This window comes from Panicum virgatum, chromosome 7N, assembly GCF_016808335.1.
Source record: "Panicum virgatum strain AP13 chromosome 7N, P.virgatum_v5, whole genome shotgun sequence".
NCBI lineage: Eukaryota > Viridiplantae > Streptophyta > Magnoliopsida > Poales > Poaceae > Panicum > Panicum virgatum.
The window spans coordinates 39,334,298-39,357,561 of NC_053151.1; the positions used below are offsets into that span (position 1 = coordinate 39,334,298).

The 23,264-nt window shown below is 49.0% G+C and overlaps 1 protein-coding gene and 1 non-coding gene across 2 annotated transcripts; one reads left to right on the plus strand and one right to left on the minus strand.

The window, feature by feature from the left end:
• Positions 1 to 4,210: 4,210 nt before the first annotated feature.
• On the plus strand, positions 4,211 to 4,282 carry TRNAP-CGG. Its single transcript has one exon. It is a non-coding gene; the product is annotated as a tRNA-Pro (tRNA).
• A 2,264-nt stretch (positions 4,283 to 6,546) lies between these two features.
• Positions 6,547 to 10,955, minus strand: LOC120682540 (SH3 domain-containing protein 2-like). Its single transcript, XM_039964496.1, has 10 exons — positions 10,671 to 10,955; positions 9,537 to 9,650; positions 9,387 to 9,456; positions 9,114 to 9,265; positions 8,524 to 8,625; positions 7,824 to 8,024; positions 7,668 to 7,730; positions 7,383 to 7,535; positions 7,186 to 7,260; positions 6,547 to 6,929 (listed from the first exon to the last, which is right to left on the minus strand). Exons 1-10 carry the CDS (start codon positions 10,722 to 10,724, stop codon positions 6,813 to 6,815), a joined length of 1,101 nt encoding a protein of 366 aa, XP_039820430.1. The 5' UTR covers positions 10,725 to 10,955; the 3' UTR covers positions 6,547 to 6,812.
• Positions 10,956 to 23,264: the final 12,309 nt, after the last annotated feature.

The window sequence follows — 23,264 nt, forward strand, 5'->3', positions numbered from 1 at the left end:
CTTTGTCTGTTTCTAGTTTTGACCTCTATGGAGGTGCCCAATTTTCTTGTGCTGATGAGGGCCGCAGGCTCCCAACTCCCATGGATAGCGGACTCCTTCCATTCGACCCTGATGGGGTGAGTATCTGACAGCAACTCGTCCGAGAGGAACAAAACTAGGGGTGCCATCTGTCATGGGCCCCTGAGTTTCCCTATGGTCCAAGGACGGCTAACACTAACCATTTCGATTACTTTTAGAAATGGCAGGCTAAGCGATGTACAGCCATCTTAAGCTCCGGGCGAGCACCGAGCAGCCAGGAAAGATTCGAATGGCTCGCAGAGTTCCTGGGCTTGGGGAAAAAAAGAGGAAATGATGCAAGCGGAGGGAAAGATGCTGCTGACTGTTTCTCTGCTCATGTAGGTGATTGCAGAATTCGAACGAACTTCAGCGCTCTTTGCGCAAACTTTGCTTGCGTCGCGCTAAATCTTGACTGGGTTCGTGACCGCAGTTTCGTTTGTTTGTGACTTGTGACAGGGGAACAATAGTAAGATTTTATTTTTGTTCGTAAACACCTGTTGATTTGCTCTCTCATCCCAACCATCAGAAGTGTCGCACCGAACGAGCGAAATCGACGGTGCAGGGAAAAGCAGCACCGGTGGAAGGCCGATCCAAATCCAACACGGTCGACACAGCTCAGGAGTGAGAAAAATCTCATCGGTCTGGCCCTAGCTTCTGAATTATTGAGCCTCCCGCGTCAGGAGGCTTATATTCATCGCAGATGCGATTTGCGGCGAATGCATCGCACAAGGCTCCCCTGCCACCCCGGATTCCAAGCATGCCATCGCCGCCGCTAATCACCTCCGACCCAAGCTCCCCTGGCCGGCCCACCGGATGCCAAGTCTTCAAAGATGGAGGTGCCGAGTTCATCATCTCCTGCAACCTCAAATACAGAAAAATTGCACGGTGTAATCTCGTCGAAAGTGACTCCACAAGTCTCTCTGACGATATTAGTATCAATAATTAGCACACGGTACGCTCTAGAGTGAGAAGCATAACCGAGAAAAATACCGTCAGACGAGCGAGACTTAAACTTATCAAGATTTCCATCTTTCAGTACAAAGCACCGGCAACCGAAAACTCTGAGATGGTCAACACGGGACTGGCGTCCAAACCGCAACTCATAAGAAGTCATGTGCATGAAAGCACGCAAGAAAATGCGGTTGGACACGTAACAAGCGGTGTTAACCGCCTCAGCCCAGTATTTGCGAGGAGTCCTATGCTCATCGAGCATCGTCCTCGCCATCTCAGCCAGCGTCCGATTCTTCCGCTCTACAACTCCATTCTGCTGTGGAGTGTAGGGAGAAGAATACTGGTGTTCGAGCCCTTAATCACTGCAAAAGGCGTCAAAACGAGCGTTTTTGAATTCTGTGCCATTGTCACTGCGGATCGCTCGCATGGCCTGGGGTAGCTCGTTTTTCAATCTCAAGATCAAGTCTCGAACAAACTCGAAAGCCTCATCCTTGGTTCTCAAATACAGGTGGATGTGAAGTGGCAATCATCTTCCCGTGACGACACGGATGGCAAATAAGGTCATTTTCAAACTTCAATTTGGGCAATCCTCGGATCAGGCCAAGTGAGTTCAGTCTTGACAACAAATCGAAACTCAAATGTCCAAGTCTCCTATGCCACTTCCACAAATCCGAAGAAAGACTAGTCATCAAGCAATGAGAAGGGCCAAAATGAGTTCTTTGCGCCCTCGATCCAGGAGTGGACGCCACAGCTGCCGCCCGGTCCGAGCTCCGGTCCCGGCTGCCCTTCACCGCCGTCCACCGCACGGTCCATCGGCCACAGCACCTCCACGGCAGCTCCCCGTCGACACTCGACGCCCGTGTACCTGCAATCCAAAGACCAAGCGCACGATCACACCGCACGGTTGACAATTCACTCATCACAAGCAGGATAGAGTACTCAACATTCCTCAACCACTGCCGATCCAGTCCCCACCGCCAGTCTTCTCGTCCACTCCCCTCTGGTAACCCGAACCTCCTGAAATCTGACCGCCGCGGTTCGCTGGGGAAGAAGTACAATAGCGGTGGCAGTCATCTGCGTTAGTTCGAATCGCAGCAGTTCGTGTTTGTTTGGCTTGTCAGACAACCAGCCAGCAGTATTGTTCTCTCATACTAAATCAGCACCAGTCATCAATTACCAACCAATCAGCAATACTATTCTCTAATAATAAATCAGTACCAGTCATCAGCCACGGACAAGCAAACACAGCGAATAAAATTCTCGGCCGCGTCCCGCGTGCACCGGCAGGGCGAGCCGCGACGACTCGTAATGGCTCACTGATACGGCCACCACGAGTGCTCGAGCGGTAGGAGCAGCTCCTCCCGGAAATGGGACGACACCGTGCGCGTTTCAGATGCTCCAACCACTGAACCTGCCACACAATTTCCGGACACAGCGCCTCCCAAACCGTAGTTCTAGTAGACTTGGGGTTCCACGCGGCGTGACATTTGCGGAGAGAGATGTTGTAGAACAATGCCATGGCATGTGCTGCAGCACCGATGCGTCCCACCCAAGAAGTCAAAACAAAAGAGGAGGGTGTCCGTGTCACGCCGGGCGGCCCGGTGCCCTTCGCTGATTTCCAGCGCCAAGCCATCGAAACCGCAGTACGAGCCATGGGGTAGTGGACAGTGGTAGTTCAGTAGTGCGGTCTACCGCTGCCTGCACTGCGCTCCTCCGGCTTTCCTCCCTGCTGGTACTACTACTAACCCTGCAGGCAGCAACGCAGCATGATGCCAACACAGGTCGGTCAGGAAGTGGGTTCAGCTAACCCAACAGGTTCAGGGAGGTTAGGAGCAACAGAACGCGAAAGCGGGGAGCCGGGACGCACCCATCCGGGCATGTGGGATTGTGGCCGTCGGATTGGAATGATGGGTGCCATCCGAAAGCGCGGCAGCTGCTCATCACTCCCTGCAGGTGCAGGGCACGCAATGATTAGAGGCCTAGGGGAGGGTTAGCACTCGCACGGAGCGGCGCTCGGACGGCCGGCGAGGTATATTTGGAACGGCGCGCTGGCGTCTCTCGTCTCCGTCACGATTCTTTTCTCTTTTCCCCCTCGCGCTCGCTGCATCTTTTGGTCTCAGTCACGATTCTTTCTCACCTATCACCTCTCGCCCGTTCGCTGTGTGATTGAGGAGACGCCCTGGCCGGCCGGCCTGCATCTCCCTTTCCCTTTTGGTCCCGTGGCCCGTGCTGCTCGTCCTAGTCACCGCCGCGGGCCGCGGCAGCTGCTTTTGACCTCCCTTTTCCACCCACGGACGCACAGCCTTTCACTGCTGTTAACCAGGGGCCCCGCGTAGCTAATCACCTCTCACTGTTGCTTCAGATCACCCCGTGGTTCTGATAAAAAAAAGTATCCTCAAATCAATACTTGGGAGTTTTGCTGATAAGTTGATTGAATTGGACATTCCTCGTCTTATCCGGCCCAGCTCCGCGGCGTGGACCCTGCTCTGGTGCTGCCTACTGTGCCTCCCATTTGGCGACGTCCTGGCCAGGCCGGCCCAGGGAGCTCGCTGACACTGACGGCGTGGTGGATGCACAGTCATACGCGAGCTCCGCAAGGATGAGTGCCGGTGACGTGTGGCTAGCGGACGGGACGGCCGTGCCCCGTGGGCCAGCGCCGTCGCTGCCGCTGCGGCTGCCAGCGACGCCCGACTAGCCGCCAAGTTGCACCGAACGGGCGTGGCGGCGGCTACCTCGCCCGCGGCGCGATCGGCGTCCAGGAGGGTCGATTGGCCGGATCGCTGGTTCCCGCGATGCGTACGACACGTCGACAAGCCAATTGATTTCGGTTTACCCACCACAAGACGAGGTACTGGATCTCGGTAGGTCACCTACGCCGAGGTCACGCGGCGTGCCCCCGTGCCGTATGCCTGCAGTGCCACCGGAGCGCCGGGGTGGTTGCCGGCGTGATGTAATTCCGGTTTGCTGGAGCTGAAAGCGAAGGTCTTGACTTGATTTATCTCGCCTTAACTTTGTGGATATTGACAATAGAGCTCACAACGCCAACGCGTCCGGAGGATTTGCATTAGGACGGCAGCAGGTTAGTGTAGAGTGCGCAGCAAGACTAGAGTGTGCGGTCTCCTGTTTGTTTCGGGAAAAGAGGGAACAAATGTTCACAACATTTATGTGATATAATGCTTGGCCTATGCGTTTCTATCAACCCGGGTGTTTGGTCTAGTGGTATGATTCTCGCTTCGGGTGCGAGAGGTCGCGAGTTCGATTCTCGCAACACCCCTATTTTTATATATTTCTTTTAAGCTACTTAAGTTTGCCCAACTAGTTTCTTTTTAGTGGGCCTGCCCAACTAGTTATGAGGCAGGATGCGGGGTGGCCCAAGGCCCAAATGGAGACGCCTTCGCATACGTCTCCCCCGGTCGCCGAGGTGGCCCAAGGCCCAAATGGAGACGCCTTCGCATACGTCTCTCCCGGTCGCCGATTACTGCAGACAGAGGGACACCGGAGCACAGCCGCGACTGATAGTACTTGAGGATGGCCGGGAGCAGAAGAATGCGAGGCAGGATGGTTCAACAAGTTCTGTGGATACTAGTGCTGTGGGTAATTTTTGGAGCAAAATCTGGAAGATTGATTGTACTCCAAAGGTGAAACAGTTCATTTGGAGGTTTGCACATAGGCAACGTATCTAGTGCAAACCAAGGACCTCGTGCAAATCCATACAAACCTACTAAACAAAGTTTTAAAAAATTCTGAAAAAAATCATGAATGTGCTTCTCAGCTTACCTCATCTATATATAAAATTTCATGGTCAAATTCGTCTTACTCTAGAAGTTACAAAAAAGACAAATTTTCTGACAACAATAATGGTTCAAATGCATCTCAAATTTGTCTTTTTTGTAACTTCTAGAGTAAGACGAATTTGACCATGAAATTTTATATATAGATGATGTAATATTAGAAGCACATTCATGATTTTTTTCAGAATTTTTTGAAACTTTGTTTAGTAGGTTTGCACGAGATCCATGGTTTGCACTAGATATGTTCCCTTGCACATAATAGTCTTCCCCTGCGGATGAACATTGTTCGACGGGGCATGGAGATTGATACTCGCTGTCCAATGTATTGGCGTCTTGATGAAGATGGTGGGCATTGTTTCCTAAAGTGCAAATTGGTAAAGAAATGCTAGCAGCACCTGAATTTGGAGGATGTGCGTGTGCATCTGCTCACACTTGGCTCAGCAAAGGAGGTGGTGCATACACATATCTTATGTTTGAACCGGGACAAACAACAGCTGATCATCTGCTTGTTGTGGTCTTGGTGGATGGGAAGGAATAAGGCTAATGTGGGAGAACAAGCGCATTCAGTGTTTGAGATTGCGAGTAGAGCATCAGTGCTCGCTGCTGGGATTGTTGGTATTCAGCATAACAATATCAATAATAGCAGAGAAACGATGAGTCTGTCATAAGTGGAACCCCCCACCAGCTGAAGTTACGAAAATCAATTTTGATGGAGCTTTTCATGAGAAGGAGAAGACAGGTGCGTGGGGTTTTTTGGTGCGTGATAGTGATGACCGTGGTGTCCTAGTAGGTTCAGGATTTCTACCTGCTGTCCACGATGCATTGTCTGCTGAAGGTGAAGCTTGCTTGGCTGCACTGAATGCAGCGATGGAGGCAGGGATTTCAAGGGTGATTGTCGAGGCTGATTCAGCTAACCTGCTTACGGCCATTCAAACTACAAAGTTCGATCAAGCACCTGGGAGTGTCATTTTCAGAGAGATACGGGAGCTCCTTTCCCTGCATTTTGCCATGGTTCGTTTTAGTTTTGTTCCTCGTTCTTGTAATATGAGAGCACATGAGCTTGCCCAAGCTGGTTTCGTTCGGGACCCGGGTCAACCATTTGTCTGGTTTGATCCCCTCCCAAGTTATGTAACAACTCTGCTGGATTGCGATCTTGTTGGTCCAGAGACTACTGAATAAAGTGTGTGCAAGCTTCAAAAAAAACTTTATGTTTATCGCTCCGGAGGGTACAAAGGCTGTGTTTAGATTCGTAAAACGGTGGTAAAAAGGTCACATCGGACACTGTAGCACACTGTAGCAATTTTCGTTTATTTGTGGTAATTGTTGTCCTATCGTGACCTAACTAGGCTCAAAAGATTCGTCACGTCGTGTACATCAAAATTATGCAATTAATTTTTTTATTTACCTACATTTAATGCTGTATGTATGAGGCAAAAGATTTGATGTGATAGGTGAATAGTGAAGTTTGGAGAAAGAAATTTTGAATCTAAACACAGCCAAAAGCCGTTAGCTCCCAATGTCTGAATCCAGTAGAGTAGGGACCCAAGATTTGGTGCCCAACAAGAGCCGTTCGTTCTATCCAGGGCAACTTTCATTCCCATGAACAAACCAAGATTTCCACGCAACACTGTCTGGGCGGTTGCTTGATTCTTCCGGTTCCCACAATCAAATGGCACTCCTGTTGTGCACTTGCTGTTACTTTCGATAAGAAACAAAAAGATGTTCATTGGCCGCTGTTAAAACAAAGTTATGAACATCAACGGTATCTATTTCACCATTTCAAACATCATGAATATAACTAATGTCCATTGTCCAATCAGCAATCAGTCTCCCGAAATGTTTACATTCAAAATCTAGTCGGAACTAAAAAAACGGAAATCAAAATTTTGATCTATACACATGCCACACGGTAACTACATCGCAGAAGCTAAGAGGCATATAAATAGAAGGCAGCTACTGTTCCAGCATCCAACAATATAAGACCAAAACCACGTAATCGACAGTTCAAGACTCCTAAAAGATATGTGGAACTTTGCTTGCTAAAACACGTTCTCGCTTTTCAATATAAGCATGGGGGAACCATCCAGCTCTGCCCTTGCACTCGCCTTCTGCCCACCCATTGCTTGAGATCTGTGTTTGCACAAACAGCATCAGACAATTGGCAGCCTGAATGATCATATATGATTATCACAGCTTCTGGTGAAAACATAAGCATTTTACACAACCCACAGCTTTGAAAGTAAAGGGCAATCGGTTCAGATGAAGTTAAAGACGACTAAATGATAGTGTGTTTATATGCTAAGACTGCATTTTTTTTAAAAAAAAAGCAAAAAACGATGTTAACAACATGGAGGAAAGAAACGATGGTTATGAAAGCATATGTTACCTTTCGGACAATTACAATGTCACCAGCTGACAAGGTAAGCTCAAACTCACTTTCTGCTTTGAAGGAATCAAGGGCCTTGTAACACAGGCAACAAATAGTCATATTCAAGTCATATGCAGGAAGCATCTGAGATATCGATAACAGCTTGTACAGTTGGACCGTTGGTGCAATAATTTTTTATTAAAAATATGCCATACCTCTCCTAGGAAGAAATCGACAGATTGGATTGTCTCATTAACAGAAGTGGATGAAAAAACTCCATTAACTTCATCATAAGAAGGTGGTGGTGGCATATAATTTTCTGCAGCCGGGGTAGGAGGTGCTTCGATTTTTTGGCGCTCAGACACCATCTAACAATTATAACATAATTGTTAAACTAACAAAAAAAAGATTCTGCGTGCTTTGGAGTTCACAGAAACTGTTCCAACACAGCAGACCAAGATGTAAATCTGCTCAAATAACAAAGCAGATAGCATATATACCTCTTCTTCTAATTGGTCAAGTATCTCCAGAACTCTCTGATGGTAAGCTCTCTCAGCCTCAACCTTTAAGTAAAAACAAGAATGATAAGTAACCATGAAAACACAGCAACCTGAAGGATAAGAAAATGTTGCGCCAGGCGCACCATTGATGATTACCAGTGCAATAAGGCGCTGTAAGGTCAACCGTTGCTGCTGAGCCTCAACAGCCGACATTGCTGCAATAGCTTCCTTCCCTAATCCCACCATGTTTGACTTCAGTTCTTCAAGCTTGTACTCAGCAGCTTCCAACTTGGATATCATATCACCATTCCCAGGTGATTCCCTCACTCTGTTCTGCCGTCTTGATACTTCAACAACCTCAAAAGAGACAAAGGTAGGGGGAAATTAGAGAAACAGTGCTGAGACTTAGCACAAACTAAAAAGATTAGCACAGCTGATTCATATGATCAGAGAATGTAATAGGATTCTCTGTACAAGAGCCTTGGTGCAACATATGATTAACAGGACTGTTGAGGTTCAAGGATTTGGCTTTGGCATTGGATAGTGGTAAACATTATAATGATATTATTACATTGCTACTAATAATCATATCTTGCAGTTCTCAACTGATGAGGTTATAGTATAGCGTGGATCATATAGCTCTTGCAGCTCCATTATTGGCTGTTGCCATCAACTCTTAGAGTAACTCTTTTAGCTAGTAACTCCAGACCCAAAGGTGTCTTCTTCCATAAACTCTAACCATGAAGAATAAAGTTTCACCATTGCAGGGAATTTAGCTTACAAGTTAGCAACGATATTCACCTGTGAGTTTCACCATTGCAGGGAATTTAGCTTACAAGTTAGCAAAGATATTCACCTGTGCTTCGGCTTCTTGCCTCATTCTGTCATATCTCTGGGCCAGATGTCTAGCATCCTCTAAGGGGGCACCCATTACCATTGCCCGTAGCGGCTCTGCCACCTAGAATTCAAATAAAATTTTAATTCAGTTTGCCAGAAATGTACATACCCTATCCACATTAGTGCAAAGATTAAATGGAACAGTGCGACTAAGATTTAAATATAGCACAAATTATGAGAAAACAAATATCAGTAGATATTTACAAAAGTTCAACATTTTTTTAAAAGATATCGTGTGCCATATTGTTAGCAAACCAGTACCAGCACTGCTAGTCCACCCTTCCATTAAGTAGGGGGAGAATTCCTCACAAAACAAAGTAGGGGAGAGAAATAATTACAAAGGCCCATCAGATAGTCTGGTAATTAACATGATATGTAGATGGCAATTACAGCTAAATAATTCAGATATCAGCAACTTGCAAAAATAATGAAAATTCAGAAGATTAAGAAAAGTCTAGTTTGAAGTCTCAAATGAAATAATTTCAATTTTGCAATTTCATTATGATCTAGTGCACAACGGAAAGCAAACCCAGACTTACGAACACAGACCTGTGTGCCAAATGCTTTCAACATGTTGCCACGCTCCTTTTCAATCAGTGAACGTGCCTTTCCAAAGTATGTAGCAGCCTTGGATAAAGTATCACCACTTGTACATGTGTTTTCGACACCATATTTCTGGCTGTCATCAGACAATTTATTCCCTAATATAAATTGCGCAGCTTATCAGTTAAAATCAATTTTACTCAGACGACAATCTAACTGCTAAGACTGTTTAGCATAAAAAAACCTTCATTCGGTTGATAGATAGTAGAAGTGAACTACCTATTTCAACTTGTTTGGAACCCGTGACTATATAGCCCTCCACGCCCCGAACGATGTCCCTTTGAAAATGCTAGCAAAATATCCCATATTTTTATCAGGGAAAAAGGTAGGTGCAGAAAAAAGGAGACAAGAAATATGCCTTCATCATACTTTAGCCGCACGAGTCGATAAATACAACTTTTCCAATCTCTGATGCAGTTTAATCTCTGACTCATCTGTAAACGAGTTGTCTGAATTACCATAGCCAAACTGCTTGAACACGCCCTGCAGTGGTGTTGACAAAATAAAATTACATCACTTCTTGGTTGTAGCGAGTTATAGAAAATGATTTGATACATCAAAGAAAATGTTATATGTAGTATAAATAGGAGATCACTGAGCAGTTAATGAGTGGTGATAACATGGAAAAAAAATATGCAAACAGGTTCCAGGTATGAATATCCAATTTGGATACTGTTCATGTAATTTGAAGCAGGTACGTTTGATGCTCATGAATATGCGGTAAGTTTTGCAAATTACAGAAACAGGCATTCACAGTTCAGAATCACTTTCCGATATTAGCTGAGAATCCCTAAATCAATTTACCAGCTGATCTTATCATACTTTTGAGGTAGGAACAGCATCTGCAAGACTACATATCAAATTCAAAGTTAGGCTTCTATACGTGTAAAATCTACATACTCTAACAACTCAGATATCTCAGCAAGAATCACGATCGAACTACGCCACCTGATTAATGTCAGCTACTGTACCATAATGGCTTTTATTTTTTTATTATCTTCATCTAAACACTTGTAGCCCTCTAAGCTCTAATACATTTACTTGGGCGTTCCTAAGGCAGCACAAGTCCTGATTTGCGGTCAATCATTTCAAGTCTGTTCAAGACAAATGCAAAGCAACCGAGCGGCCATCACTGCAACGATGCATGGTGGGTAAAGATAAAATGTCAATACGGCTCTTTGTTTCGACAAGGAAACCAGAGGCGATATATACTTCCAATCAGAACAAGTCAACCAAGCCGATCGCATCCTTCCGCCTCGAAACCGCGATTCAGCGCCCACTTCGCATGACCAGGAATCGTGCACACGGCTAGATCCTATGCAGGCATCCAAGCTCCCACGCAGAAAACAGGGACCGAAACAGACACAGGCTCCCCCCCCTCAAGCGACACACGTCATCAGAAAATCAGCGTCCAAGGCGAACCCCGTTGCATCATTACCGGTGCTCAGACGGATCGCGATTAGGGAGAGGGAGGTCGGCGGGGCTCGGGAGCGCGTGACTGACCTGGCGGGCGACCTGCTCCTTGAGCCTGGAGGCCTGCTTCCACAGCGCCTCCATGCGCGGGGCGGGCGGGCGGGCGGGCGCGGACGACGAGACGGCGAACCGGTCCCGCGGAGGCGACGAGGGGACCTGGGCCCGGCGGTCTCCAGCCCCCACTCTGGTTTTCTCCCCGATTCGCTCGCCTCGCCTGGATTGCGTCGTCCGTCCGACTCTCCGGCGCTTTCGCGGTGGTTGGCTTCCCGCACGGCCCTTTCAGTTCAGGCCAGCCAGGCCGCTCCAATGCAACCGCGTGCGCCCCCCTGGTCGTCGGCCGGAAGAATAATCAAAACGGCTCTGGCTGCCAGGCGGGGACCGCAGGACGGTTTGCCCGTGGCTGCAGGACGAGTCCGTGTGTACGCCGGTGCGGTGGTGCCTGCCGGTCACGCGGACGCGGCAGAGGCTCGATCCAACCGCCTACCGCCCCCCTGTCGGCGCGCGTACGCCGAGAAAACAAACACTGCCGCCCTTGTACAGATGCTTGCTACTCCACCAAGATACTGTAAAATTTTTTAGAGCAAGATACTGTAAAATCAACTGAAACACAGTAACAGTCAATATTATTAGATAAAGAACATGCTCTCCCGGGCAAAATTTGATATACATTATTATTCCAGACTCTGTTGAAGCATAGTTACCAGGTCCATTGCTGCATTCAAGAATTGAACATTGGAGAGGCTTATTTCTTCTTTATCTTTCTCCTTTCTCTCTTTTTCTTCTTCCACTACTTTAACTATACCTATAGAATGTTGGAGGCTTGGCATGGGGACGAGGGGGGGGAGGGTTTATCGGATGCATAGTGGTAGAGGAGCTCCAACCCCCTCTACCGCACATCGGATCCGCCCCCTGCCAAGGCCCGATAACTTTGTAGAGCTAGCAGTTTTTCGCGTCGTACAAATATTCTTTACTTTTTGCGAATTTGTTAATAATATTAAATACAATGTTATATTATTTTTTCAGTTTTTACGTAATAATTACGGTTTTGAAGCCGGGACGCTTCTTGGTTATTAAAAAAGCTTTCTACACTAGGACAGAAGCGTTCACGAGACGTAGCAGTAATGTCTTGGTTTGCTCCGCCTGTTTCGAAAGGAACAAAGAAATGGCAGAGGCAAAAGGATTCTACAAAGGGAATGCGTTTGCTTTATGTTGGGCCGGACCTTACTCACCTGACCCACTTGGCTTGGATCAGGCCCGAACAAAAAAGAATGGGCTGGCACCTGACGCCTTCCAAGTTCAGGAACACTTTTTTTTTTTGTCTGGGCCCGATCTCAAAAGAAGAAGTGCAGGAACACATTTTAAAATACGCCGCCGTTGGCTCGGACAGCTTAAAGACACACAACGCTTTGTGCAGATGGCGTATCAGCCAGCCAGACAATCCTTTTTCTCTCACACCGAATCAGTATTAGCAGCCATCAGACAGTATTCAATTAGTAGTATTTTTCTCTGATAATAGCACCAGCTACCAGCCACAGCCAGTCGAACAGAGCGATGTGAAGAACTGGAGATCTAATAGAGAACAAAATACGTCTCCAGCAGCCAGTAGCCAGTAGCCAGTAGGGCCACGCGGAAATGGAAGGATACAGGGAGACTCGTCATCCAAACCATCGACGCTCCAACCACTTCTCCGCCAGCAGATACAGGTCGTGTACAGTACTTGTACTACCAGGTACCAGCTATCGGATCAAGATCATCCATCCAGAAAATACAAAATAATATACCCGGCGTGACAGCATGCCGATTGATCGTGGAGAGGAAGATGACAAAAGCAAGCTTTTCCCCGGAGAACATGCGATGCCACACAGCAGCCGCAGCCGCAGCCGCAGGTGCAACATCCACCACGCACGGCCGCACGGATAAACCATCGCCTTGTTCTTTTCATCTCGCTGGCTGAGGAAGGAAGTTCCCCGGCCGGCCGGCCGTCGCTATGATCCCACGCGTACGCCGTCTTATCGCCATCGATCGGGCCCTGCGACAAGGCGCGCCCGGCGGCGGCCCATACCTCCGCCGACGGCGACACGCCGCGGGGGTAAAGCGACCCCCCTGCGGCAGAACGGCATGTCCCGCTCCTCGTCGGGGCGGGCGAGCCGTGCCTTTCGCTAGCTCTCATGCCCGTCGCCTTCCGGTGGCGTCTCGTTCTCCCTCCTGCCCGCGGCGTTACGGTCCTGCGGCGGGGGGCGCCGCTCGGGTTGCCGTCCAAGCCTGTGATCACCGGGGGGCGATTAATGGGGGCGTCACGTCTGCAAAAGGCTGGCTTTCCCGGGGGCTTCTATTCACAGCGCGCGCGAGCCGCTGCTGTGATGTCGCGGAAAGGTCTACTTAGGAGCTCCCCAAGACCCCACTGCTGCACGAACCGATCGTGATCCTGATCCATCTAGAACAAATAAAAGTATTCCACTATTGCAAAAACAAATAAAAGTGTTCTACAGGAAGAAAAACAATCAGATCCGTTCTATCAAAAAATAGAAAATAGTCCAAGAACAAAACAAAATGTTTCCGAACAAGATAATTTTTATTAAAAAAGAAATTATTCTCGAACAAATAAAAATGTTCCATAACAATATAAAACAAATAAAAATGTTCCATAAAAGATAGAGAACAAATAAAAATGTCACGTCAAAATAAATTGTTTTAGAACAAATGAAAATGTTTTAAAAATAATATTGTCTAAATATAGTCAAGAGTGGTCTAGTTTTGAAGGTTTCATCGTAAGAAACACAATGGTGCAATCAAAATTGAATTTGAATAATCAGTTTGTGAAATAGAATATTTTTTGTTTGGGTACATACTTTGCACGGTAATCGAGATATGCATGTGAAGGTTGTGAGCTGCGGCAAGGTTTCTGCGATGCGTCCGTGCCAATTCGCGCGCGCGATGAATAGAAATCACCGGCTTTCCCTGTGATCCTCCCCCTGATCAAGTTATGACAAGTTCAATGTGATAGCTAAGCCTTCACGCTGAAAAGGCACCAAGAGCTTGCACACCAGGCATCGCTAATCCTGCTTCTGAATGGATGCAGAAGCAGAACCTGGTCGCCTGATTGATCAGGATGCCTTCTTCAACATGAGCCAATCAACCAAAAACGCACCGATGGGGCTGTGGTTTTGCGCGGATGGATCCATCGGCCGTGCTGTCAGTGTGAACGGATCTGCCCTTTCTTGCTGATTGCGGCGTGTAACACCCTAATTTTAAATTTCAGTATTTATTAATAAATTAATTGGCTTTATTTAATTTTCTAAGGTTTAATGTGTTTAGTTGCCATTTAATCTAATTTTTGTTCCTAATTAATTAAAATTTATCATAGGTTTAATTTTTTTTTGTTGCATTCATGCTGGTACATAATTTGATTTGAGTGTGGTTTGAATTCAAATTTAAATTTGAATTCAAACTTTGTTTGAATTAGATTTAGAAAGGAAAAGGAAAAACAAACCCAAAACCAAACCGGACCCAAACTCAACCCAAACCCAGCCCAAACCACCTCAGCAGCCCAACCCACACAAAACCGGCCCAGCTAAACCCTCAGCCCGAGCCGGCCCAGCCCGCAGTGCCACTACCCCGGCCCTCTCTTCTCCATGGGCCCGCTTCAACAGCGCGCGGCCCAGCACGCGCCAGCGCCCGCGGCCCGCTCCCTCTCCACACGCACGACCCGACCCCGCTCGCCAGCCAGCGCAACGCGCACCGCGCCCCCGGGCCCACCTGTCGGCGCCTGACTCCGCAACACCCGCAAGCGCCCGCTGCCGCTGACGCCGTGGCCCCACACGCCAGTTTCTTCTCCCTCCTCCCGCAACGCCCGCCCGTGATACTCGCCTGAGATCTCGCCGGCCTTCCAACCGCGGGCGCGCACGCCCAGATCTCCCCGCCGCCTTACAAATAGCCCCTGCGGCCCTCCGCGCCTGCCATCTCGCTCAGCCACGGCCGCCGTAACCCGAGCTTGCCTCGCCTGCGCCGCTCCGCCCTGCGCCGCTCCCCTGCTCCGCGTGGCCACGACGCTCCGCACCGCCGAGCCCCCCCGAAGCCGTGCACTAGCTCCGCCCGAGTCCCAGGAGGCTCCCCGAGCTCTCCTTCCTCGGCCTAGGCCCCTGCGGCGACCCGAAGTCACGCCGCACTCCATCGCCGGTGAGTAGGGCCGCCGTCGAATTCTCTCGGTTCCTTTAGTACTCCAGCCGCCCTGAGCCTCGCAATCTCTTCGCAGCCTCACCGCGCGCCGGTCAGTGGAGCCCAGAAGCCCGGATCTCTCCTCTGCAGCGACCTCCCCGAGCACCGCCGGTCCGCGACGCCGGGCCCCCTGCAGATCCTCCCTACTCGACACAGGCCCTCGGTGAGCATCACCTAGACCCGCCCCTTCTTTTGCGCTGGTAAATAGGACACATAGGCCACCTTGGCGTGCGGAACGCCGCTCACCGGCGGCCACGACCTGCAGAACCGCCATCGCCGCCGTATCCATGCCTCCGAGCCTTTCCCTAGCCCCGCCGATGCCACAGGTGGATTACGCGTGGTGCGTAGATCCTCCCTGGCCAAGACCTGCTCGTCTTCGAGCCCGGGAACGCCAGTTAGGCGAGCTCCGGCGAGCTCCCAGCCGCGCGCCGCCGCGGAGCAGAGAACTCCGGCGCGTTCCGCCGCCGGCCACGCCCCAAAACGCCTGAGCCGTCCGATCCAGAACCCACGCCCAGGATTAGATCAAACATACCCCTTCGTCCAGAACCCTCCGATCGTGATCCAACGACCGAGATGCGAAGATACCGCTTCAGCCGGTTCTTTTGCCAAAGAGCCCCCCCAGCTTGCTTGAAATAAACCCGCCGTCCTAGCCTGCTCAAAAATATTTCTAACCAGGCCCAGTTTTTAGCTTTTAGGCCCCTGGCATTCCTGGTTTTTGTACCCGCAGTCCAGACAGGTAGTTTTTGCGAGTTAGACCTTAGATCTACCCAGTAATTACGTTTCAGTCCCTAGTTTTTGTAGAAAAGCCCCTGAAACTTCAGTTTTCTTACAAATAAGCCCCTAGAACTAGTTTTTAGCCTAGAATACGCGTTTTAGCTCCGTTTTTAGCATTCTTTATATCCACGCGATCGTTGTAACGCGTAGAACAGTATTAGAGTAGTTAGTGCGCTGTTTTTATGTATTGATGTACTGTTTCTTAGCTTTTTGTTAGTGTTTGCTTGTATGCTTATTTTGTGCATTGTTTTGGCCATGTGTTCGTGAGTAGACGTTGATCCATCTGAGGAGCCCCAGTACCAGTACCCGGAGCAGCCGTCTTCCGAGCACTTTGAGCAGCAGCCAGAGCAGTACGAGGAAGGCAAGTATAACATGAACAACCCATCACTTTTAATTACAATTTCATACTGCATTTTTAATACTGTATGCCTTTAAGGATTTCCTAGCCAGTTTATATCCTTTATATATCCTTGGGTTGCATTATGGTTAGTTGTGCTAGGTTGCTGCGCTATAACATACTCTGGTCCTTTTTAATTAATTTGATTAATGGTTTACTTGAACTTAATTCTGAGAGTGGCCCTCTGTGCTTCGTGCTTGAGAGGCTCACGTCTCGTTAAAATATGGTTTTGTAGAAACATGGTTTAGGGGGCCAGCACGGTGCTTAGTGCTTGGTTGGCCACTCTCCATAAGGACCGGTTCATAGAGCGACAACCTGGGACAACAGCGCTACCACAAGGCTAGAATGGGATAGACTTGGCGTAATAATTAGATCTTTTTGGTCTGGAGTAACTTACCTGCGGGGCAGGGGCGGTAAGCTTCTATGGCCCTCGTGCTGAGTGGCTTCGTCTGTGCTTCGTGTCTTGACGCCCACTAGACCTGCTCCATAGTCGCTGATCCACCCTCGCGGTTACTCCCTACCAACGAGATTCTTTGTAAAGGCCTCGTAGTGAGTCGCTAGTCATCTCACCTAAGGAAGTGTGATGAACAACTGGCGTAGCTCACGACTTGTGGGTAAAGATGTGCAACCTCTGCAGAGTGTAAAACTGGTATACTAGCCGTGCTCACGGTTATGAGCGGCCCAGATCCTCCTTTTGATTAGTGAAGTTATCTCCTTCCGACGAGGGAGGTGCTTCTCGGGGTTTACCTTGGTGGCTTGGTCTTAGTTTGGTTCTCAGTAGTAGTATGATTAAATCTGATTAATTACTATGTAACCGGGTTAATGGTAACTCATCAACTCGTAGTAAATAGCTTTAATAAAATTTTGCCAACACTTAAAAGCTAATGCAGTTGAGTCAGCCAGCCTAGAGCCTCATAGTTTGTGTTATACTTGTTGAGTACAAGTTGTGTACTCACTCTTGCCTCTTCTCTACTTTTTTTCCTCTTGGCTATGCTACTGCTGCTCAGTTCCTGCCGACACGAGGGAGTTCATCCAGCGCTACCAGGACTACGAGGACTTCTAGGTGCTTCGTCTCCCAGTCGACGTCCCTGTGGCGCCCTGCTTCAGCTTCGGAGAGCTTTATCGTATTTTGTACTTCGCTTCCGCTGTATCAGACATTTTGTCATTATTGTAATAAATAACATTCGTATTCGCTTTATTATGTCTTTTTACGTGATATGTGCTATGATATACTGTTCATTCTGTTGTATATACGTGTGACTTGATCCTGGCACGTATATGATTGCTCGGTTTATGTTCTTTTATAAACCGGGTGTTACAGAGTGGTATCAGAGCCGTATCGACTGTAGGACGAAGCCTAGATAGAACTGGTCGTGTTTTAGGACTTCTTCTCACCAATCCTTGTCTGCTGAAATTATTTTACTATTATACCCCTTGACTTCTTTGATTTTTTACCCTTTTTGCCTTGATTTCTCTCTCTGAAGAATAGTTTTCGTAGACTTTGGCCTGAATCAGTCATCTGACCACCATGAGTATTAGCTAGGTGACCCTTTTATAATAAAACGATAGCACGCTTTGCGACGCGTTGTGTTAGTCGAGTCGTATGTTAAACTCGGCTAAGTCGTGAAAATTGTCTGCTTGTTATTATGCTACATGGTTGATTTGGATTTTTTGACTGATTGCATAGCTTAGTAGTTTAAATTTGTTTAAAGAAATCACTCAGATGTTAAAGTTAACTAATTAATAAAAGGAGTTAGATCGTTGGGGGGTAAAATCGTCAACTCTATCCTGTCTACTTTATCATGGCTGAGTCTTTTTCCGCAAAGAGTTATCATATCCATCTGATTTTATTCTTGCAATATCCTTACTCGTGAAATCTTTTGTTCAAATCAGATGGTGAACACCAGGAGCACCGGTTCCGGTTCTGGCCAGCAGCAGGGTCAGAACAACTAGGGTACCGGGATCCCGATGCCTCCGCCTTTGACTCCGGAGCAGTACTTCCAGCTCCAGATGCAGATGATGGCTACCCTGAACAACACTGTTCAGGCTCTTCAGCACGCTCACACTCAGCCTCCGCCTCCTCCACCGCCGCAGCCTCGCGACAGGCGTGCTGAGTTCCTGAGGGGTCACCCGCCGACGTTCTCTCACACGTCCGACCCTCTTCAGGCTGACGACTGGCTCCGTGCAGTGGAGCGTCAGCTGGACATCGCCCAGTGCGATGATCGTGAGCGCGTCTTGTACGCAGCAGGACAGCTGCGAGGGGCAGCTTTGGACTGGTGGGAGTCCCACCCGGTCCATGACCGCGAGTCTCTCACCTGGCTCCAGTTCAGGGAGCGTTTTCGCAGCCACAACGTCCCCGCGGGCGTTATGAAGATGAAACAGAAGGAGTTCCTTGCACTGAAGCAGGTAATCTTAAATATAATCATTCAGCGGTTTCTTTTGAGCTAATGCCCCCTTGTTCTATCCTTATGAATCTTGAGTTAATCTTCCGATATCTATCTGTCTTTGTGAATTCAGGGGACTATGTCGGTCACGGAGTATCGTGATCGCTTTCTTCAGCTAGCTCGCTACGCCCCTGCCGAGGTTGCGGATGACCGCAAGAAGCAGGAGCACTTCATGGAGGGTCTTGAGGACTACCTCCAGTACGCGCTGCTCAACCTCTGCTTCGACGACTTCAACCATCTGGTTGACAGTGCGCTCAACACTGAGCGTAAGCACCTGGAGATGGAGGACAAGAAGAGGAAGGTTGTCCCCGTTGCTTCCGGCAGCAACACTCGTCCACGACTCCAGCAGCCCCAGCAGTACCAGCCTCAGTACCGGCCTCCTCAGCAGTACCAGCAGAGGCCACCGCAGCAGTACCCGCCTCGACAGCAGCAGCAGGCAGGTCAGGGCCCGAGGTTACCGGCACCTCCGGCTCGAGCTCTACCAGCTCCACCGGCACCGCAGGCTCCACGTCCGGCAGCTCCTACCGGACAGCAGGCTCAGGGACCTCCTCGCACCTGCTTTCACTGCGGCCAGCCGGGGCACTACGCCAACACTTGCCCCCGGAAGGCGCAGGCGGGACAGCAGGGGCGCCCAGCTCAGCCCAGGGCGCCAGCACAGGCTCGAGTGAACCACGTGACGGCCGAGTCAGCGGCCGAGGCTCCTAACGTGGTTATTGGTACGTTCATGGTCAACTCTCACCCCGCTACAGTGCTTTTCGATACCTGTGCCACCCATTCTTTCATTTCCAAGTCATTTGCCGAGCAGCATGGTATACCGGTTTCTTGTATGAGGACAGCTATGGTAGTTACCTCACCTGGGGGTCAGATTCGTACATGCTCTATATGCTCCAGAGTTAGTATTGTCATAAAGGGGGTAGAATTCCGCACTGGCTTGATAGTTATTGACTCCTCGGGGATAGATGTGATCTTGGGCATGGAGACACTTACCAGATGGGGAGTCCGTATTGATTGTGCTCAGCGGACAGTTCACTTATCGGCATCTGATGGCCAAGAGGTGACAGTCAGTGCTTCAGAGCCTTCTGGATTTCTTCATCAGATGGAGGCTAGACCCACGGACGGTATTCGCGTGGTGTCTGAATTCCCGGATGTCTTTCCGGATGATCTGCCAGGTATGCCGCCTGAACGCGCCATTGAGTTTTGTATTGATCTCTTGCCTGGCACAGCTCCTATTGCAAAGCGGCCCTACCGTATGGCACCTATAGAGCATGAAGAAGTCAAGAAGACTATTGATGAGTTGCTAGCCAAGGGCTATATCCGTCGCAGCTTCTCTCCTTGGGCTTTTCCGTTGTTGCTGGTAGATAAGAAGGATGGCTCGAAGAGGATGTGTGTGGATTATCGTGAGCTGAATGCAGTCACTATCAAGAACAAGCATCCACTGCCCCGTATTGAGGATCTCTTCGATCTGCTTCGAGGTGCTCGTATATTCTCGAAGATTGATCTTCGTTCGGGTTATTTTCAGCTGAGGATCCGTCCTGGGGATATTCCGAAGACGGCATTCACCTGCAAGTACGGGCTATATGAGTATACAGTCATGTCCTTCGGCTTGACTAATGCCCCGGCTTTCTTCATGCATCTGATGAACATGGTCTTCATGGATTATCTGGATGTTTTCGTGGTGATCTTTATTGATGATATTCTGATCTTCTCCAAGACAGAGGAAGAGCATGAAGAGCATCTGAGGCTCGTGTTGCAGAGATTGAGAGAGCATCAGTTGTATGCCAAGTTCAGCAAGTGCGAGTTCTGGATTGACGAGGTGCCATTCCTCGGTCATGTTATCTCTCAGGGAGGCATTGCTGTTGATCCGAGCAAGGTGAAGGATGTGCTTGAGTGGGAGACACCGCAGACAGTAAAGGAAGTCAGATCTTTCTTGGGCTTAGCTGGATATTATCGGAGGTTCATTGAGAATTTCTCCAAGATCGCGAAGCCTTTGACTTCTTTGCTGGAGAAAAATGTGGCTTTTGTATGGACTGATGAGCGTCAGATGGCCTTTGATGAGCTGAAGAAGAGGTTGACTACGGCGCCAGTCCTGACTCTGCCAGACCAGACAAAGAGGTTCACGGTATATTGTGATGCTTCGAAGGATGGTCTTGGGTGTGTTCTGATGCAGGAGGGCAGAGTGATAGCTTATGCTTCACGGCAGTTACGTCGGCATGAGCTGAATTATCCTACTCATGATCTTGAGTTAGCCGCAGTTGTGCATGCTCTGAAGATTTGGAGGCATTACTTGTATGGGCAGCGGTGTGATATCTACACTGATCACAAGAGCCTCAAGTACATTTTCACGCAGAATGAGCTGAACATGCGGCAGAGAAGATGGTTAGAGTTGGTCAAGGACTATGATCTGGAGATTCACTATCATCCGGGCAAGGCCAATGTTGTAGCAGATGCTCTGAGCAGAAGAAGTTATGTCAACATGGCCGTGGCTTTCCAGATGCCTCCAGAGTTATGCGAGGAGTTCGAGCAGTTGAGTCTGGGCTTCTTGCATCATACTTCCAGTGCAGCATTTGAGGCAGTACCGACTCTAGAGTCAGAGATCAGGCAGCATCAGAAAGATGATGAGAAGCTGCAGGAGATCCGTGAGTTGCTCAAGAAGGGCAAGGCTCCTCATTTCAGAGAGGATGATCGGGGTACTTTGTGGTACAAGAACCGGATCTGTGTGCCAGATGTGAAGGATCTCCGGAAGTTAATTCTGAGTGAGGCCCATGATACAGCTTACTCTATCCATCCGGGCAGCACGAAGATGTATTATGATCTGAAGGAACGTTTCTGGTGGTATGGGATGAAGCGTTCAGTGGCAGAGTACGTGGCTATTTGTGACACCTGTCAGCGTGTCAAGGCTGAGCATCAGAGGCCAGCAGGTCTATTGCAGCCTTTGAAGATTCCAGAGTGGAAATGGGAAGAAATCACTATGGACTTCATTGTTGGATTGCCTCGTACTCAGAAAGGGTACAACTCCATTTGGGTAGTAGTGGATCGTCTGACGAAAGTTGCTCACTTCATTCCGGTGAACACTACTTACTCCGGTGCTAGACTTGCAGAGTTGTACATCTCTCGGATTGTCTGCTTGCATGGTGTGCCCAAGAAGATTATATCTGACAGAGGGTCTCAGTTCACTTCTCGGTTCTGGGAGCAGCTTCATGATTCGTTGGATACGAAGCTGCGTTTCAGTACGGCTTATCACCCTCAGACAGATGGGCAGACAGAGAGAACCAACCAAGTGTTGGAAGATATGCTGAGAGCTTGTGCTATTCAGTATGGTACTAGTTGGGATAAGTGCCTGTCATTTGCTGAGTTCTCATATAACAACAGCTATCAGGCCAGTCTAAAGAAGTCACCATTCGAGGCATTGTATGGCAGAAAATGCAGGACTCCTCTCTATTGGGATCAGATTGGTGAAAAGCAGCTCTTCGGCCCTGAGATCATAGATGATGCAGAGCAGATGGTTCAGGCTGTGCGAGAAAATCTGAGGATTGCACAGAGCAGACAGAAGAGCTATGCTGATGGCAAACGGAGAGACCTGACCTTCAGTGTCGGTGATTATGTGTATCTGAAGGTGTCTCCGATGAGAGGAATTCGCAGATTTAATGTCAAAGGGAAGTTAGCACCTCGTTATGTGGGGCCATTCAAGGTGCTAGAGCGGAAAGGCGAAGTTGCTTATCGCCTGGAGTTACCTCTCAGCCTCTCAGGAGTTCATGATGTCTTCCATATATCTCAGCTGAAGAGGTGTTTGCGAGTACCCGAGGAGCAGGCACCTCTGGATGGAGTGGATGTCCAGGAGGATCTGACCTATACTGAGCATCCGGTGAAGATTCTGGAGACGTCAGAGAGGGTTACTCGGAACAAACGCATCAGGATGTGCCGAGTTCAGTGGAGTCACCACAGTGAAGCTGAGGCTACATGGGAGCGAGAAGATGAGCTAAAGAAGACATATCCAGATCTCTTTGCTAGCCAGCCCAGCTAAATCTCGGGGACGAGATTTCTTTAAGGGGGTAGGGTATGTAACACCCTAATTTTAAATTTCAGTATTTATTAATAAATTAATTGGCTTTATTTAATTTTCTAAGGTTTAATGTGTTTAGTTGGCATTTAATCTAATTTTTGTTCCTAATTAATTAAAATTTATCATAGGTTTAATTTTTTTTTGTTGCATTCATGCTGGTGCATAATTTGATTTGAGTGTGGTTTGAATTCAAATTTAAATTTGAATTCAAACTTTGTTTGAATTAGATTTAGAAAGGAAAAGGAAAAACAAACCCAAAACCAAACCGGACCCAAACTCAACCCAAACCCAGCCCAAACCACCTCAGCAGCCCAACCCACACAAAACCGGCCCAGCTAAACCCTCAGCCCGAGCCGGCCCAGCCCGCAGTGCCACTACCCCGGCCCTCTCTTCTCCATGGGCCCGCTTCAGCAGCGCGCGGCCCAGCACGCGCCAGCGCCCGCGGCCCGCTCCCTCTCCACACGCACGACCCGACCCCGCTCGCCAGCCAGCGCAACGCGCACCGCGCCCCCGGGCCCACCTGTCGGCGCCTGACTCCGCAACACCCGCAAGCGCCCGCTGCCGCTGACGCCGTGGCCCCACACGCCAGTTTCTTCTCCCTCCTCCCGCAACGCCCGCCCGCGATACTCGCCTGAGATCTCGCCGGCCTTCCAACCGCGGGCGCGCACGCCCAGATCTCCCCGCCGCCTTACAAATAGCCCCTGCGGCCCTCCGCGCCTGCCATCTCGCTCAGC

Excerpts from the sequence above, each read along its gene's own strand:
- LOC120682540 (XM_039964496.1), bottom strand. The coding sequence starts at position 10,724 with ATGGAGGCGCTGTGGAAGCAGGCCTCCAGGCTCAAGGAGCAGGTCGCC. Across the intron at positions 9,651-10,670 it reads AGGAGCAGGTCGCCCGCCAG|GGCGTGTTCAAGCAGTTTGG; the intron begins GTCAGTCACGCG and ends ACACCACTGCAG. Across the intron at positions 9,266-9,386 it reads TTCCAAACAAGTTGAAATAG|GGAATAAATTGTCTGATGAC; the intron begins GTAGTTCACTTC and ends AATTTATATTAG.